The sequence below is a fragment of the Eschscholzia californica genome, unplaced genomic scaffold, assembly GCF_041429995.1.
Source record: "Eschscholzia californica isolate CP2 unplaced genomic scaffold, dmEscCali1.0.p SCAF_1, whole genome shotgun sequence".
NCBI classification, from domain to species: Eukaryota; Viridiplantae; Streptophyta; class Magnoliopsida; order Ranunculales; family Papaveraceae; genus Eschscholzia; species Eschscholzia californica.
Window position 1 is genome coordinate 71,208,690 of NW_028238198.1, and position 18,585 is coordinate 71,227,274.

The window sequence follows — 18,585 nt, forward strand, 5'->3', positions numbered from 1 at the left end:
TAAGAAATTATGTTATTTTAGTATTTCCAATAATTGGAAAGGTCCAGATTTGAGTCTAGTTATTTAGGCAGTTACAGTATTTTAATTATTTAGGAAAGTCTAATTCAAGTCTATCTAGGAAAGTCCAGAATCCTATAAAAGGATATCTAGTTAGTCCATTATTCTCAGATTGAGAGAAAAACCTCTTTGAAGTTTTAATAAATTTGAGTATTTAGAGTTATTTAATCTTTATTTTTATCGTTTTATTTAGTTTATTCATCTCTTTTAATTCCGCTACGTTTCTACATCAAGTGGTATCCAGAGCCATAATTTTTTTTTTCTTCTTCACTTTTATCACCATGGTTAATACTACTATCACCGCTACACCAACTAAGGAGAAAACACCAACCTTTTCATCCGAATGGGACAACATTAAAAAAGGGCTATCTGCAGGTAAAAAGCTGGAAGAAGGTTTCAATGAGTACAAGAAAGAAACAACAGAAAAATTCGATAAAATCGATCAACGATTCGATCAACTCAACGACTCCATCAACATCATCTTCAAACAACTCGAAGGTATGTGTAAAAACCAAACTCCACCTCCCACCACTATCACACCTCAACAACCCTCACAACTACCGACTACCACCAACACCACTCGATTTCCACCTCTCGGTTTTCCTCCCGAGCCCACGACACCACTCTTCGGTCACACCATTAGCAACCCCCCTCCGGTTATCACACCACCCTTCATCACATCTTATTCACAAAACACACCTTTTCAAACACCTACGTACCCCTCCTATACCCACACGTCAACACCACCATCGTTCTCCTTTCCCGAGCTAACTACAACACCACACGAAACCCACTTCTCAGTCAAAACCCACTTCTCAGCCGACCACCACCTCCTCACCAACTCCCAAACCAACAACCGAAACATTACCAACCAACCCCAACCAATCGCCCCTTTAGGAACCATTACAACCTACCAAGACCCCCGTTTTCTTTACCCGTATACCCGATACACTCCAAACCCTACCAACCAAACCGAAAACCACCCACAATACCAACCCCATCACACCCACCATAACCTCCAAACCGAACCACGATACACCCCCACGGTTCATGATCCGGTTACACCACCTCTACACCACCGCCGTCCACATGAAACCGAGACGACCATCACCCTTCCTCTACAACCCGACCGCACCACACACCCACGTCACAGAGACCAACTCCATCCATTAAACCGAAACTGAGAACCCAACTTTACCCATACCCAAACCCGAGAACCTACCACACCTATCAACCGTCCAATCAACCTACTCCAACGACCACCCTTGGTTGTCCAACCCACTCAAACCGAACGTGAACACCACACTCCACCAACCGAAACCGAATGTCCAAACCCTAGTTCATCGTACCGTATTCGAATGGAAGTACCATCATATGATGGTTCGATAAATATTGAAGATTTCTTGGATTACGTCTCACGACTCGAGATTTTTTTTGATGTTATGCAAGTGGAAGGTCCTGAACAGGTACGTTGTGTTACTGGTTATCTATCTAAAACTGCTCTTACTTGGTGGAAACAGGAACCCGAAAATCGTCGTTTATTACACCTACCTCCTATTTCTTCTTGGTTAGAATTGAAACCATTAATGTTCTCACGTTTCCTCCCTCCGGATTATGAGAACCAATTGTGTGTTGATTATTTACGTTGCCGTCAAGGACGACGTTCAGTTGAGGAATATGCTTCGGAATTCCAACGACTAATTACAAGACTTAATCTCCCAGATTCAGAGTCAATGAAAGTAGAAAAATTCAAAGACGAACTTCGGAATGATATTAAAGATTTGGTTAATTTAAGGTCTTTTAATTCGGTTTTTGAATGTATCAGTGTAGCTCGGTCTTTTGAATCAGATTCACGTTCCATCTTCCGGGGACACAGTACGAGAAGTCAAGCAGTTCGAACTCTACCGGATGAATTAGATCAATCAAAACAATCGGAGGACGGTACTAAATCAATAGCCGATAATCCTTATAAAAAACCTCCACCAGTTAAGTGTTATCGTTGTTTTGAAACAGGACACTATTCTAATGCTTGCCCCTCTCGCGGAAAAGCAAATATTGTAGAAAAGAAATCAGATTTAGATTCAGATGAAGAACAATTGGAACGTATTAACACTATTCCAGACAACGGTGATCGGGTTATGTTACTCACTCGGAGAGTTCTTTTTACACCTTTCGAGAGGAATTTATCTCAACGAAAGAATTTGTTCGTTACACGGGGAACAGTACTGAATAAAGTGTGTACTATTGTGATTGACAATGGTTGTGTAGAGAATTTAATTTCTACAAAGCTTGTCAATTTCTTGGGTATTACTACAATGATTAAGTCAAACCCGTATAAAACCGCTTGGATTCAGTCGGGTACTACTACACGGGTTGATCACATGTGTACTATTAATCTTTCTATTGGTTCTTCTTATTTGTCTACAGTTAATTGTGATGTCACAGATATGGATTTATGCCACATCATATTAGGACGACCATGGCAATCTGATGTTGATGCCACTTACCGTGGTCGTTTGAATATTTATGAATTTTCGTGGAAGAAGAAGATCGTGACGTTATTACCAATTGAAGATGGATCGGAGGAACTACATTCTCTTCAAAAACGGTTCGGGACGAACCTCTTGGGAGAAGGGGATGCTGATGCAGGGGCACCCGGCCTGGAGACTTTTTCCATGACCGAACCTGGTCATGGGCCAACCGGTCATAGAGAGTAGTTTTAGGAAGTCCCAATTTTAGTATGATTATTAGGGAATTTAGGTTTAGGAAATTATGTTATTTTAGTATTTCCAATAATTGGAAAGGTCCAGATTTGAGTCTAGTTATTTAGGCAGTTGCAGTATTTTAATTATTTAGGAAAGTCTAATTCAAGTCTATCTAGGAAAGTCAAGAATCCTATAAAAGGATATCTAGTTAGTCCATTATTCTCAGATTGAGAGAAAACCCCCTTTGAAGTTTTAATAAATTTGAGTATTTAGAATTATTTAATCTTTATTTTTATCGTTCTTATTTAGTTTATTCATCTCTTTTAATTCCGCTGCGTTTCTACATCGCCTTTATATAGAAGTTGGACTACAAAAGGAGTGGATCACACCGACTCACATGTCACATCACCATGTTGTACTATTACACCCACAAAAGTTACTTTGTCATAAATGTGTCATATAGTTGTTGAGACCTCCGACAAAAAAAAAACATGTGTTGGCTATTTAATTATATGTCACTTGAGCACATTTGTTTACACACATATACACACATATATATATATATATATATATATATATATACACACACACACACCCACATATGTATATAAATATTTACACACACATGTATATATGTACACACATTTTTCAAGAACGAAAATTTTACTAGAAAAAATTAATATCGACCTCCAGACTGCTTCACGACAGTCTGGAGGAATCCCTCCAAGTTACCCACGGTAGTTCGGAGGGAAAATCTTCGAACTGCCAAAAAACAGTCTAGAGGAAGTCCTCCAAACTACCTCATGGTAGCTTGGAGGGAATCTTCCTCCAACCTACCGTTAGGTAATTTGGAGGAAACCTCCAAACTACCACCTTGTGGTAGTTTGGGGGAAACCTCCAAACCACCTTGTGGTAGTTTGAGGGAAACCTCCTCCACCCACTAACTGTGGGTAATTTGGACCCAAACTACCTTTCGGTAGTTTGGGCAGGCTATGTCCGACTAATTTTACCATAAGTTTGTGGTACCAGTTTTAATGAGACAATTATTTCGGACAATAGTCATCCAAGGAAGAGTGTTATATAAGTGTCTAGTTGCCCATAGTATTGTGTAGTGTATGCTTTGTAGGTTGCCTAGAGCAAATAAGAAATGAGTGTCTAGGGGGTGATATTTGCCTCTCCATGCAGCCAATTACATTTGTAGCTTTGGTAAGAAGGAATTAAAGAATTGTTCACTCAGGCAATTTTACAAGGGCAGTTTTAGATATGTATTGGATAAACCGTCTGACTATTCCCACCTATGTGATAAGCTCGATAACCGCCCACTCAAACACTAACAGACCGAACCTATAACCCAACAAGATAATGACCTGAAGCCCAACAACAAAGTTATACCCTAATAATCTCTATTCAAATAACCAAAGTTTTCACCTTCTCTTGGGATTCGAACCACTTGGACTACCAACTGTTGACTCTCTCTAAGTTACTTGAAATTTGTAACTTCCCTCACCTTATATATATTTTAGTGTCTGAGTTTAATAACAATAAAACTTCACTATCACTCTCCATCTCTCTTTAGTCTATTTAATTTTATCATTTTCCAAATTTAAGCCAAATTCTACATACTTCTTCCTTCTTCACTCACTGAAATTCTTAATTTCTTCTAGAGAGAGAAAGGAGGAAATTTAGAGAGAGAAAGAGAGATGGCGTCGACCGGAGAGCATGAAATTAGCAACAAACAGATCATTTTCAGAGATTACATTTCTGGATTTCCAAAACAAACCGATATGATACCTCAGACTGGAACAATCAAACTCAAAATTCCTCAAGGATCGAACTCAATTTTGCTGAAGAATCTATACTTATCTTGTGACCCATATATGAGACCTAGAATGCAAAAGATTGAAGATCATTACGTTTCTGCTTTCGTTCCTGGTTCGGTGAGATTCATTTACTTTCTCCATTTTGTTTTAAATCTCTCAAATTAGGTTTTTGATTTGAAGATAATGAATTATAATCTTTGTTATAAAAAACTATACGTGTAGGTTATAAATGGATGTGGTGTTTCAAAAGTTATAGATTCTGGAAATTCAGAGTATAAGGTGGGTGATTATGTGTGGGGTATAACTGGATGGGAAGAGTATACCCTCATTGATAATCCTCAACCTAGATTATTGATGAAGATCAACTATACTAATGTTCCTCTTTCCTACTATACTGGAATTCTAGGTATGTCTTTCTTTTTTTCCATGAATTTCAAGCTCTTCTTGTGTTTTTGTGTTTGATTACTATGGGAGTATGAGTTAGAAGATATATATATATATATATTCTTGATTACTAGGAGTATTTGGGACTATTTTCCCAATCACTACTTGGGGATAGAATAAAAAATTGTAGCTGTACTATTTTCAAAGGGAAAATAATGATTTTGGTTTAGGCTCCTCTTATAAACATGTTTAAACTATGCAAATTGGTATAAGCTTGAGCGAACTATGTGAAAACGTTTCATAGCACGTGCAAATGTGTATAAACATTACTCTCCCCAAACCGGTACTGCAAATATTAGATAAATAAATGAAGCCTGAAAAATTGATGGATCCACAAATATGTAATTTATGATGAGATGATCTAATTGTTGGGGTCCCTCCTTATATGAAAAGGACTTCTAGTCGAAATAGGGTTTTCCCTGAGTCCTTTTTTGAGGTGAAATAGGTTTCCTATTTTAAGACGAAAAAGTTTATCCTAATTATTATCAGAATACCTCCTTGAGAGAGTGTTCTCTCACTTAAGAGTGATCAGATATCCTCTCAGGTTTGAGTGAGAGGTTATAAAAAGAGAGGAAGAAAGAATTCTGAAGTGGTTCTCTCAAGAGAGAATGAAAGAGAAGAAGATTGGTTTGAAGAAAAGAAAATTACTGATCTTGTGAACAGGGTCGGCCCTGACTTTTGTGTGGCCCGAAGCGAACTAAGAAAATGTGGCCCTCCACTTCGTTTGTGTATGTATATAGGTTTATTTTGTCAAAACTCCTTAGGTCATTTTTTTCTCCATCAATATTCTAAATTTTAACTACGCAAATAAATTCTCACGAATTTGCCCATTAGAAAGTTCATACAAGTTCACACATATTATGTGTGATTTACACGTTGCACAAGGTTTTATATTGTGTACAAGTTTGCTCAAGAAGTAGAATTCTGAAAAGTATTGAACGTACTTTTAACCTAGACAAACCTGAAATTCAACCTAATCTCTTTTATATACATGTGTGTGTGTGTGTGCGCGTGTGTGTTAGAAATTGTTAACATCTAAATTACTTTCATTAAACTTGCGTAAAGGAACCTTACGAAATCTTTAGAGTTTGATGCGATTTTTACTAATTGAGATCATAAAATAGATCCGTTTGATTAGATGTTTGTCTTCCACGACAAGTCGTTATACTAAATCTTTAGAGTTTGATGCGATTTAACTTGCATCAAAATTCTTATATAATATTTTTGAACCATGATATCTTTCAAAATGGATTTATTGATACCCCAATTCTCCAAAAAGGGTATTTGAAGGTTCGTATTTTTCATTAATGAAATTTTCATTTCGATTATCATAGATAGAATGATGCAAATTAATTATAATATTCTCACCTAAATTTTTAATAAATTTTCGTATCAAGCATTTCTGGAGATTTGATATTTCATATTGGCTCGAACTTGGAAACCTTTATTAAGGGTTTCTCCTTAAGTTTCCGAGAATGTGTGGGATTGAGGGAGAGAAAGAGATGGATAGAGAGATAAAGGGTGAGAATATGAGAAGCGAGCAAGTGATAGAGAGTGAGAGGGGGTGAAGGAGAGAGGTATGAAGAGGCGGGGGGGAGTGTGTTTATGTCTGACTCATTTACAGATAACCAAGAGGCACTTCACGCTGACAATCAGATTTAAAATACGAAGATGACTAGGTTAGAAAGAATTGATGAGGGGGAAAATAGTTTGGAGCAAAATTGACTGTAATAATAAACATGAGGGCCAAATTTCATAGTTGATCACAACTAGGGCCAAATTTTATAGTTCCTTAAATACTAGGGGCCTCATTTGAATCAACGACAAATGAAATGGTGGGCCCGTAAGAACAGCTTGGATTTAAAGTGCCTAGCACGTCATCCTCCTGGTCTGTTTTGTGACCTGGGTTAGTTCTTTTTTTAAAGGCACTTCCATGATACTGCCCAGTTGAGTTTCACTAAAATGTGGCCCTCAAAATTGTGTGGCCCAAAGCGAGGCTTTGGGCCAAGGCCGGCCCTGCTTGTGAAGTAATTTGACTTTCTGTTATACTTCTTCAAGCATTGTGGGAATCTACGATTTGTTCAAGTCCTATGGAGTAAGAGATCTCTATTTTCCCTTTTCATGTTCAGTTTTATCCACCATAGTTTTGGTGAAGAATTGTTACCCAAAAGTGTTTCCACACATCCTGAACAGTTGCTTTTGGGAGAAGTTGTTTAACCCATTATTATCATCATACTGGAAGTTTTCTAGACCAGGTTCCGTAGTTTTTTACCTTCTGTCTTAGTGAGCTTTTTTGTTGCCACGTTAAATAATCTTGGTGTCTCTGCTTTTACTTCCACATCTTTAATGTTTATATTTTCTAACAAATTTTTAGGTTATTCTTGACACTAACCATGTGATGGATAGCATCCATTTTGACAAACCACAACTAAGAAACCCATGGAGAACTCTTTTATTTAGGTTGGAAGTATGAGTAAAAAAACCATGCTGGTTTATTCTGAATATTTTCTATTTTAAACACAACTAACTGATCATATTTACACTCATGGGAAGTTGTCTCTTGTCTATCTTATGATATTGGGCGACTTTCATTTTTCGTCTTTTCCTTAATTTGCTAATGAAGTTGATTTAAGCAACAATGGAGAATGGTTTACCTAATAGGGGAAGAAAATGAAAAACACAAGATCCTATTTAGTTATTTATGATTGTATAGATCAAGGCTTTAGCTTCCCTCACAACATCAGGTCCCTAGTGTGATATTTACCTGATTCTTCGAATAAAATTTGAAGTTACACTTGTACTAAAGTGACGGTAGAATTTGCAGTATTTCTGGTATTGTAAAATTTGTCAGTAGAGTGTTCACTACTCATATACTCTGTAATGCCTGTAAATGTTTAAAGATCGATCACAAGTTCGGCCATCATTTTCACTTCCATCCAGTTTATTAAGATTTCAGCGAATTCGCCTGACTGTAATTAGTACATGATGTTTAGGTATGCCTGGCTTAACTGCTTATGCTGGTTTTCATGAGGTTTGCGCTCCTAAGAAAGGAGAATATGTGTATGTCTCAGCTGCATCTGGTGCCGTTGGCCAGCTTGTGGGACAATTTGCAAAGTTAATGGGTTGCTATGTTGTTGGAAGTGCTGGATCCAAAGAAAAGGTTTGTTAATTTTCATGTTTCATCAAAAGAAAACTTCTCATACATCTTTCGAGTATTATTCCTTGTCTTGCTTTTTTTTCGTTTTCTTTTCTTTTTCTAATTACCCGTTCTTCATTTACACGCCTTGAAAATTAAGGTCGATTTGTTGAAGAACAAATTTGGCTTCGATGATGCTTTCAACTATAAGGAAGAACAGGACTTGTCTGCAGCTTTGAAAAGGTAAGAATCCAAACTTTGATAAGGGAATTTAGAAACCCAAAAAGTCTTATTGTGGAAATCGTCCCACATGGACAAATATTTATCTCTCGGCCAGTAATATAATAGGGCTTTTATCGTCACTTCCAATTGGTATTGACATTTTTGTTAGATGCGCAGAAATTGTTTACATGTTTGGCCTTTTGGTACATTAGAAAGAGAAGTACTTTAACTAGTACATTTCTGCTGCATGTTGTTACAAGTCACACAAGAGTGAAGTCATACTTGGTATTACGCCAGTCAAAGAAAGTGTTTCCTGTTGTAGTTGTCAATGTATTACTAGTTCGAGTCAAGAGAAACCTGGTCACTTAATCCAATCGTTTTCTTTTCAGGTACTTCCCGGAGGGCATTGATATTTACTTTGAGAATGTGGGTGGGAAAATGCTGGACGCAGTCGTACTGAATATGAGAGTCCATGGTCGAATTGCTGTTTGTGGAATGATTTCTCAATACAACCTTGAGCAAGCTGAAGGAGTGCACAACTTGTCCCTTCTTATCACAAAGAGAGTCCGTATGGAAGGGTTTTTGGTAGGCGATTACTATCACCAATATCCCAAGTTCATGGAATTGATGAAGCAATACATCGAAGAAAAGAAGATAGTTTATGTGGAAGATATAGTGGAAGGGATTGAGAATGCGCCTTCCGCATTGATCGGACTCTTCACTGGACGCAATGTTGGGAAACAGGTTGTCGTTGTCGCCCGCGAGTGATTAGTTTATTTCTTATATATGTTTGTTGTCTGTGGATTTGCCTATGGTGTTGCTATGTTAGGGCTACATTTTGTTTGTTATTATGGTGATGAGAAATGTAGCAACTATGATAATGATCTCCAAACCTAGAATAAAATGAGTAACATTTTCAGTACTCTGGTTGCGCATGATATAATGGTGGGTCCCAAATGAATTGGCTTATTCGGAGAAAGAAAAACAGTTGTTTCTCGATTATCTATCTTGTGCCTCCATTGCACGGTTCCACTCTCCGAAAATTCCAATGTCATTCCCATTTTTTTCGTCATAAATGATCTGCTTGCCTCGAAATGACCTAACCCAACAGGGAGATCCTAATTCATAGACATTTCTGTACGATCAAATAGAAAGCTACTTATCTTGTTGTAATCTTAATTATGTCCTTGTCTGTTGGCTTTGCTATATAATGAGCTCTTGTAAGGTGCGTCGTCTGGATCTGGAGTTCCTCCCCATATCCAGACGAAGAGAGAATACCCTCAATCCCGTTCAAGTCAGCATCTTACTGCATTTAATCTGAGAGAGACTAGACAACATATCATCGAAATTAGTATTAACAGAATAAGGAGGGATGATTTAATTTATCGCTTCAAAATTAACGTTGAAATCAGAATTTGCAAATTATGGTTTAAAAATGTTGGCCAGTTAAAGAAAGCAAGATTCAATTCATTCACTTTCATTAACCAACAGTTTACAAAGCTACTGATTTATATATCTAATCAGTCTAGAGAGAGAGAGAGATCTAATAGTTCGTTAACACTAATTAGAAGCTTAACTAACACTAACTAACTGTAACTAACTTCTTAACTAACATTATAATGTGCGCACGAGTGAAGTACACGAGTGGTGGAGTGTCCATAGCTTTCTTCCTTCTGATTCTTCTCTCTTCTCTCTTACATTCTCTTACACCCCCCCCCCCCCCTCAAACACATGTTGTGGAAAGAGGGACAAACATGAGTTTGTCTCGAATTGATTTCAGAGTGGAGAAGAGAACTCCCTTAGTAAGAATATCTGCTAGATTGTCATCAGAGGATATAAACTTGACCTCAAGAATCTTCTAAATTACTAAGTCCCTTATAAAATGAAAATCTATATCCACATGCTTAGTTCTAGCATGAAGGACTGGATTAGATGCCAAGTACTTAGCACCCATATTATCACAGAAAATAGTCATTGGCTTAGTAACTTCAACATGGAGTTCCTTCAGCAGATAAGAGACCCATAGCATCTCAGAAATAGCCAAGGAGAGGGCCCTGTACTCAGCCTCTGTAGAAGACCTTGAAACCACATTCTGCTTCTTAGAGGACCAACAAATGAGTGTAGACCCTAGAAAGAGACAGTAACCACTTGTGGACCTCCTAGAGTCAGGACAACTCCCCCAATCAGAGTCAGAAAAACCAGATAAACATGAAGTGTCTCCTGGAACAATTGTTATTCCAGCACCAAGAGTTCCTTTGAGATATCTAAGTACCTTCTTGAGCAGTATAAGATGGGTGGTGCTAGGCTCCTGCATGAAGTCCCCCAACCATACTCCTATAGAATAGAGGATTATCAATCTGTTCTCCATCAAATTTAGAAGCTCTTTTGCCATGAGACACTGGAATTAGGCTTGGCTCACTGTCTAACAACTCAGACTTATGAAGAAGCTCAGTGATATACTTCGTTTGAGTCAATTCCAGTGAAGAACCTTGATACTTAACCTCTATACCCAAAAATTAATGAAGAGCACCTAGCTGTTTCATAGCAAACTCATGTCCTAAATCAGTGACCAATTTCTTCATCAAAGACTCACTTGAGCCAGTAAGAATAATATCATCAACATAGAGAAGAAAAATGAGCAGTTGGCCATCCAAGTATAACACAAACATAGATGTGTCTGAGGTGCTTCTCTTGAAACCCCATTGTTGTAAATAGGTTGCTATTCTTGTAAATCAGGCTCTTGGAGTCTGTTTAAGGCCATATAGAGACTTATGGAGAAGGCATACATAATCAGGAAATTGGGAATCCTCAAAACCAGCAGGTTGTTTCATATAGACAGCTTCACTCAAGTCCCCATGGAGGAAGGCATTGGACACATCAAGTTGTTGGATAGACCAATGATGAGTTACTGCTAATGTAAGGGCTACTCTAACAGTCTGTATCTTCACCACAGGACTAAAAGTTTCTTGGTAGTCTATGCCTTCTTGCTGGGAATACCCCTGAGCAACCAGCCTTGCCTTATACCTTTCAAGAGAACCATCAGAGTTGTATTTGACCTTAAAAACCCATTTGCACCCTAGGACATTCATAGAGGGTAATCTGGGTGTCAATGACCATGTTTTATTTTGAACTAGAGCCTGATATTCAGATTGCATTGCCTGAACCCAATTTGGATCTTGAGCAGCTACCTTATAGGATTTAGGTTCAAGTACAGAAGAAATGGCAGCAATATAGGATGAATGAAGAGCATGAGGAATGGTGAAATGTGAAACATGATCAGGAATTCCTTTTGGCTTAACTATCCCACTCTTTAGTCTAGTTTGCATAGGGTGTTGATTAGTGAGGATAGGGGGATCACCCTCTGGTGAAATAGGCTCTATTTGTGAGTGTGATGAGGTAGAAAGAATAGGTGATGAGGTTGAGGAAGGCTCTATTTGTGAGTGTGATAAGGTAGAAAGAATAGGTGATGAGGTTGAGGAAGGCATATTGATGGACAGCTCCTGATCAATTTGTGGATAGCTATTGTGGTATGAGGGGATGGAGGTTAGAGGACTTGATTCAGTATAGGCAACTGTAAAATCTGATATGGAGTAGGTTGTTCTTGGCTATGTGAAGGAGTGTGTGTGATGGTTTCAGCAAAAGGGAAGCAAGATTCATAAAAAATAACATGTCTAGATACATATTCTCTTTGAGAGGACACATCTAAGCATTTGTACCCCTTATGAGTTGTACTATAACCTATAAACACACACTTAACAGACCTAGGTGATAGTTTATCATTTTTCACATCTCCCAAATATGGATAACATAATGATCCAAAAACTTTAAGCATTGAATAATCTGGACATTTATTAAACAGAACTTCATAAGGTGTTAAGTAAGAAAGTACCTTAGTGGGAGTTCTGTTTATGATATAGATGGTTGTGTCATAGGCATGGAACCAGAAACTCTTAGGCATTGAGGCCTGAAAAAGCAATGAGTTACCCACTGATGTAATTTGTCTATTCTTTCTCTCTGCAACCCCATTTTACTCAGGTGTATAGGGGCAGGAGCTTCTAAATAGTATGCCACATTTGTTTAAGTGAGCTTTGAAATCTCCTTTAGACAGTTCAGGAGCCCCATCACTTTGAAAAACCTTGATGGATGTTGAGAAGAGTTTTTCATAGTGCCTTTGGAAAGTTTGAAAACAACTCAAACTTTCTGACCTTAGCTTAAGAGGGTAAATCCAGAAAAACTTGCTAAAGTCATCCATGAACAGTATATAGTATCTTATCCCTGATTTTGTTGTTACAGGTGATGGTCCCCATATATCACAGTAGATCAATTGAAGGGGACCAGAGGATGTACTTGCTGAAGAAGAAAAAGGTAACTTATGACTCTTGCTCAGTTGACAAGAGTTGCATAGAGACATGAAATCCCTAGAGCTTAGTTTGATCCTATTTTCTTTTTCTAAGTTCAAAATGATGTCTTTAGATGGATGTCCTGGCCTATTGTGCCAGGTTTGAGCAGATGCTTTTACAGAATAAGCTTCCTCAGTACCATCTTGAGGTTTATCATATGGATTTAGTGTAAGATCAATGCTATAGAGATTATTCACCATGGGTCCATCAGCAAGAACCTCTTTAGACCATAGGTCGCTGACCATAAAACTCCATGGTAAAAACTCAACACTACAAAAAATTTTCTTTAGTGAATTTTGGAATGGAGAGCAAGTTTCTTTGAATAGTTGGTACATGAAGTACCTTTTTTTAGCTGAAAGGTAGCTGAGCCAGAGCTAACAGTTGCCTCTCCTGTGCTGGATATGGGTAAAGACTTGCCATCTCCTACCAAAACCCCATTTGTACCTTTATATGGTTCACTAACAGTGAGATTTCCTTTAGTATAGGTCATGGGGCTGCTAGCCCCTGTGTCAGCAATCCATTTCCTATCCTTCTCACTTTGACAAGATAAATGTGCTTCATGGGAAACCTCTTGATTTTCATCACAATGAACAAAATGTGCTTATTATTCCTCTTCATCTTGTTGTTCAAAAAACCCATCTTCATCCTCATCTTCTTCTTCTATTTATTGTAAATGTAAATTTGCAAAATTTATTTGAGGTACCTTGTTTGAGGATGATGATTCAGAGAAATCTTTAAACCTCATTCTACATTGCCTTGCTGTATGACCCCATCTGTAACAAATACCACAAGGTATGGTAGTATAATCAAAGAATGTGTTTCTTGGTTGAGATGGTATTTGTCTCTGATTTTGTCTGAATTGATTTCTCTGTTGAGACCCTTCTGAGTTTTGGGTCTGGTTTGGGAATCTAGTATTATTGAAAAAGGGTTTTATTTGATTCTTTGGTTGATATTTTTTCACAAAGTAAGATTCATTATCCTCATTTGAGTCTTGCTCTTTCAGCCAAACTTCATGATGAGTCAATCTACTTCTAAGTTCACCAAAATTCAAAACTGCATCTCTATTCTGAATTGTAATAAAAAATTGGGAGTATTCTTTACCCAATCCTTGTAAAGCTATTCTAGTTAATTCAACATCACTAACTCGATCATTTACTGCTACAAGAGAGTCAGCCAAGGTTTTGATCATACTCAAATATTCAGAGATAGAAGATGTACCTTTCTTGATAGTTTGTAGTTTATGCCTCATTGATGACTTCTTAGCTTCAGATTCTTGAAGATAAATTTGTTCAAGATATCTCCATATATCACTTGTTGTCTTTAACCCTAGAATATCTGATGCTATAGATTGATTAATTGTAGCTTTAATGCAAGCTTTAACGAAACTGTAGTTCTTCCTCCATTGAAGATAGGCAGGATTTAGAGTATCTCTACCTTCAATTAGAATCAATTGTGGAGGTTCTTCATAGGATCCATCAATATAGCACATAAGATCATTGCCAATTAGGGCATTTTCGATTTGCTCTTTCCAAATGAGGAAATTGGAGCCATCTAACCTTGTAGAAATTAGACTGGTTATGTTAGCATTGTAAGAAATCTGACCAGAAGAAGATCTCGTAGTTGTGTTTTTGAAGATTGAATACTCCGATTCTTTGATGGCGGAAGTTTCAACTCCTTTTGATCGATTTTGGTCTCATCCAAATTTTAGGTTAACTTGGATCGATTTTGATCTAAACTCTTAAAGCTCTGGTACCATGAAAGAAAGCAAGATTCAATTCATTCACTTTCATTAACCAGCAGTTTACAAAGCTACTGATTTATATATCTAATCAGTCTAGAGAGAGATCTAATTGTTCGTTAACACTAATTAGAAGCTTAACTAACACTAACTAACTGTAACTAACTTCTTAACTAACATTATAATGTGCCCACGAGTGAAGTACACGAGTGGTGGAGTGCCCATAGCTTTCTTCCTTTCTTCCTTCTGATTCTTCTCTCTTCTCTCTTACATTCACAGCCAGAACAAAAAGATCATAATTCTCTACAAATGTGCTTGATGTGAAATGGAACTCTTAAAAACCCTTTATACTTAAGTTTTTTCTTTGAGAAATCGACTATGATCTATGTTAGTCGTTTACAAGGCATTGATACATCGAGACGATGTGATAAGCACGATAACTGCGGAAATACTACTGAGCCTAAAGCCTGATGAATTAAATGGCCTATAGCCTGACGAATGAAATGACCTAAAAGTTACACTTCCATGGGATCAAACCTGAGACCTCTGCATTGCAGAGTATATGCATTGACCAACTGGGTACCAGTGGTTGACATTTTATAGTTCGGTTTCATAACCTATAATCTGAAGTACAAGTTGTTTTTGTTCTTGAGAGAAAGTTGGAATTGTAGGACAAAATTGGATTGTGTGTCCTAGTAAACCACATGAATTACAAAAGTGGGGGAGTTTCTCGAGTCGGATCTCAATGGAGACCAATTTTGAGTTGGATAACTACAAATTTACCGTGGGAATGGTTTCGCCAATACGTATTCAATTCTAACATGTGGTCTCTCGGAGAGACACCTTGTCGACATGCTTGGAAAACGGTAAGTTCTTCTTGGATAACTCAAGGCCAAGTCTCTAAAGCCACTTCCAACTCTGTTGTCGTCGAGAATTACAACAAAAAGACATGGTCTTTGAGTTCGGTCATGGTAAATTTATTTGGTTCACGGATAACCCTTGACAATGCACCATTGCCTGTCCAATGTCAATTTTCTTAGAGCATTGAAACCAAGCCACTCCTCACTTAATGATATCCATCGTCCATGGAGTGATGAGATCTTTCACTTCCACCATTACCGGAGGTTGTTCCTCCGCAGTGAGGGTTGCGTAAGAATTGAGAACTTGCAGTATCCATAGAAATCAGAGAAACTTGATGAGAATCAAGAGAGATAGTGCACGAAAAGTGACTAGATCTCGAGAATAAAAATTACCTAAAGAGAAAAAGAGTATGTAAAAGAGGTTCAAATTAGACACCAATAATGGAAGTTGGACTGCCAGAAATTTAGTTTCTTAACTCTTTCTTTTAAGTTGTTGAATTTCTCAAATTGTGAGCATTTGCAGCATTTTATTACGTACATGATAGACACTGGTCATTTAATATAGCCGAACATTTGTAGTTTTAGTACGTAATTGATGGGCATTCACCATTTTAATAATCACTAGTATCATATAGTAATTTAATATAGTCCAACATTTATAAATGTAGGTTGAAACGGTAAGACATGGAGAAAACCGTGTCCGCTTTTTTTAATGTTATCTTTGATTATTACTATCTTATTCGTCGTACCCCTATTTTTAAACCCTATTCTATGTCTGTACTTGTTCATGACTCACTGAAATTTTACAGGAGAAAAGAAGAGAGATAGATGGCATGGAGCGGAGAAGTTAGCAACAAACAGATTATTTTCAGAGATTACATTTCTGGATTTCCAAAACAAACCGATATGTTTCTTCAAACTGGAACAATTAAACTCAAAGCTCCACTAGGATCAAACTCAATTTTGTTGAAGAATCTATACTTATCTTGTGATCCATATATGAGACCTAGAATGCAAAAGATTGAAGGTCATTACATTTCCGCTTTCGTTCCTGGTTCGGTAAGATTCAATTACTTTCTCGAAGTTCTTTTTTTTAATCTCTCATGTTAAATTACAATCTTTGTTAAACAAAAAACATACATACATGCAGGTTATAGATGGATATGGTGTTTCAAAAGTTATAGATTCTGCTGGAAATTTAGAGTATAAGGTAGGTGATTATGTGTGGGGTATGACTGGATGGGAAGAGTATACCCTCATTCATAATCCTCAACCTAGTCTCTTGATGAAGATCAACTATACTCGTGTTCCTCTATCTTACTATACAGGAATTCTTGGTATGTTTTTTTTCTTCTTCTTCTTTTTCGGTACCATTTTGTCGGTTGAGTATTATTCACTACTCGTTTACTCTCTGTAATACATGTGATATTTCAAGATCGATCACAAGTTTAGCAATCATTTTATCTTCCACTCAACTTATTACTAAGATTTTAGTACATGGTGTTTAGGTATGCCTGGCATAGCTGCTTATGCTGGTTTTCATGAGGTTTGCGCTCCCAAGAAAGGAGAATATGTGTATGTCTCAGCTGCATCTGGTGCCGTTGGCCAGCTTGTTGGACAATTTGCAAAGTTAATGGGTTGCTATGTTGTTGGAAGTGCTGGATCCAAGGAAAAGGTTTGTTAATTTTCATTTATTATTACAAAAAAATGTCGATTCGTTGTCTTATTTTTATTTGTGCTTTTGCTAATTGCCCGTTCTTCATTTGCGGTCCTTGAAAATTAAGGTCGATTTGTTGAAGGACAAGTTTGGCTTCGATGATGCTTTCAACTATAAGGAAGAAAAGGACTTGTGTGCAGCTTTAAAAAGGTAGGAAATCAAACTTTGATACTATTGTGGAAATAGTCCCACATGAACAAATACTATTTCTCATGACCAATAATAGTACATTACTAGGGCTTTTATGGTCCCTTTCAATTGGTATTGACAGATTTTAGATGAGTAGAAATTGTTTACATGATTTTCTGTTTGGTACATTATAAAAGAGAAATGTTTAAACTAGAACATTTCCGCTGCGTGTCGTCACAAAATCACATAAAAATCGAAGTAATAGCTTTGAGTTACGCCAATCAAAGAAAGTGTTTCCTGTTGTAATTGTCAATCTACTACTAGTTTGAAGTCAAGAAAAGAAGACGTCTAGCTAGCCGTCACTTAATCCGATCGTTTTTCTTTTCAGGTACTTCCCGGAGGGCATTGACATTTACTATGAAAATGTGGGTGGAAAAATGTTGGATGCAGTCCTACTGAATATGAGAGTCCATGGCCGAATTGCTGTTTGCGGAATGATTTCTCAATACAACCTTGAGCAAGCTGAAGGAGTGCACAACTTGTTCCTTCTTATCACAAAGAGAATTCGTATGGAAGGGTTTCTGGTAAACGATTACTATCACCACTATCCCAAGTTCATAGAATTGATGAAGCAATACATCCAACAAAATAAGATAGTTTATGTGGAAGATATAGTGGATGGGATCGAGAACGCGCCTTCGGCATTAATTGGACTCTTCACTGGATTCAATGTTGGGAAACAGGTAGTCGTTGTCGCCCGCGAGTGATTAGTTTAGTCCTTGTGTATGTTTGTTGTCTATGGAGTTGCTTTGTTAGGGTAACGTTTTCTTTGTTATATTATCGTTTTCTTTGTTAAAAAGCGTTTTTCTGTAGCTTCTCTCATAAATGTTTTTCTTTTAGAACCATTTTTTGGAGAAACTGCCTATGCAAGAACCATTTGTTTAAAGAAGTGGATATGCCAAAAAAAAATTAAAAATGATTTCCAAAAAAAGTTTGTGACAAAAATGGTTTCCAGAGAAAACGATTTCGAAAAACGACTGTTCTTCGAAAGATCTATCTTGTGTGTACTGTACAGTTCCACTCTCGAAGAATTCAGAATCATTATCTATTTTTCCGCCATAAATGATTTGTGTGCGTCAAAATGAGTTGATCCAACAGGGAAACCCCATCCATCTGCATTTGTATACAATCAAGTCGTCCCAGGATGACATGATCTAATAGGAAAATCCCAATTCACCTCCGGGAACAAAATTATCCAATGCAAATCTCAGTTAAGATCTCAAGACGAGGTGCAATGATCCTAAGATGTTTCAATCATAGACTATTTTTATTCTCTTGGGAATAATCTCAAATATTT

General features: G+C 37.3%; 2 protein-coding genes across 4 annotated transcripts; both read left to right on the forward strand.

Moving 5' to 3' along the window:
* The first annotated feature begins 4,205 nt into the window (after positions 1–4,205).
* LOC147568815 (2-alkenal reductase (NADP(+)-dependent)-like) lies at positions 4,206–9,309 on the forward strand. The gene is made up of 5 exons (XM_086667631.1): positions 4,206–4,699; positions 4,805–4,988; positions 8,020–8,186; positions 8,323–8,405; positions 8,774–9,309. Exons 1-5 carry the CDS (start codon positions 4,463–4,465, stop codon positions 9,150–9,152), a joined length of 1,050 nt encoding a protein of 349 aa, XP_086523757.1. The 5' UTR covers positions 4,206–4,462; the 3' UTR covers positions 9,153–9,309.
* A 6,787-nt stretch (positions 9,310–16,096) lies between these two features.
* Positions 16,097–18,133, forward strand: LOC147568816 (2-alkenal reductase (NADP(+)-dependent)-like). Of its 3 annotated transcripts, none has more exons than XM_086671433.1 (5): positions 16,097–16,436; positions 16,533–16,719; positions 16,891–17,057; positions 17,167–17,249; positions 17,617–18,133. In XM_086671433.1, the coding sequence occupies exons 2-5, from the start codon at positions 16,614–16,616 to the stop codon at positions 17,993–17,995; spliced, it is 735 nt and encodes a 244-aa protein (XP_086527559.1). In that variant the 5' UTR covers positions 16,097–16,436; positions 16,533–16,613; the 3' UTR covers positions 17,996–18,133. The 3 variants fall into 3 exon arrangements, with proteins under 3 accessions (XP_086527559.1, XP_086527546.1, XP_086527552.1); XM_086671420.1 differs by having other exon boundaries at positions 16,149–16,441; XM_086671426.1 differs by having other exon boundaries at positions 16,156–16,409.
* The last annotated feature ends 452 nt before the right edge of the window (positions 18,134–18,585 follow it).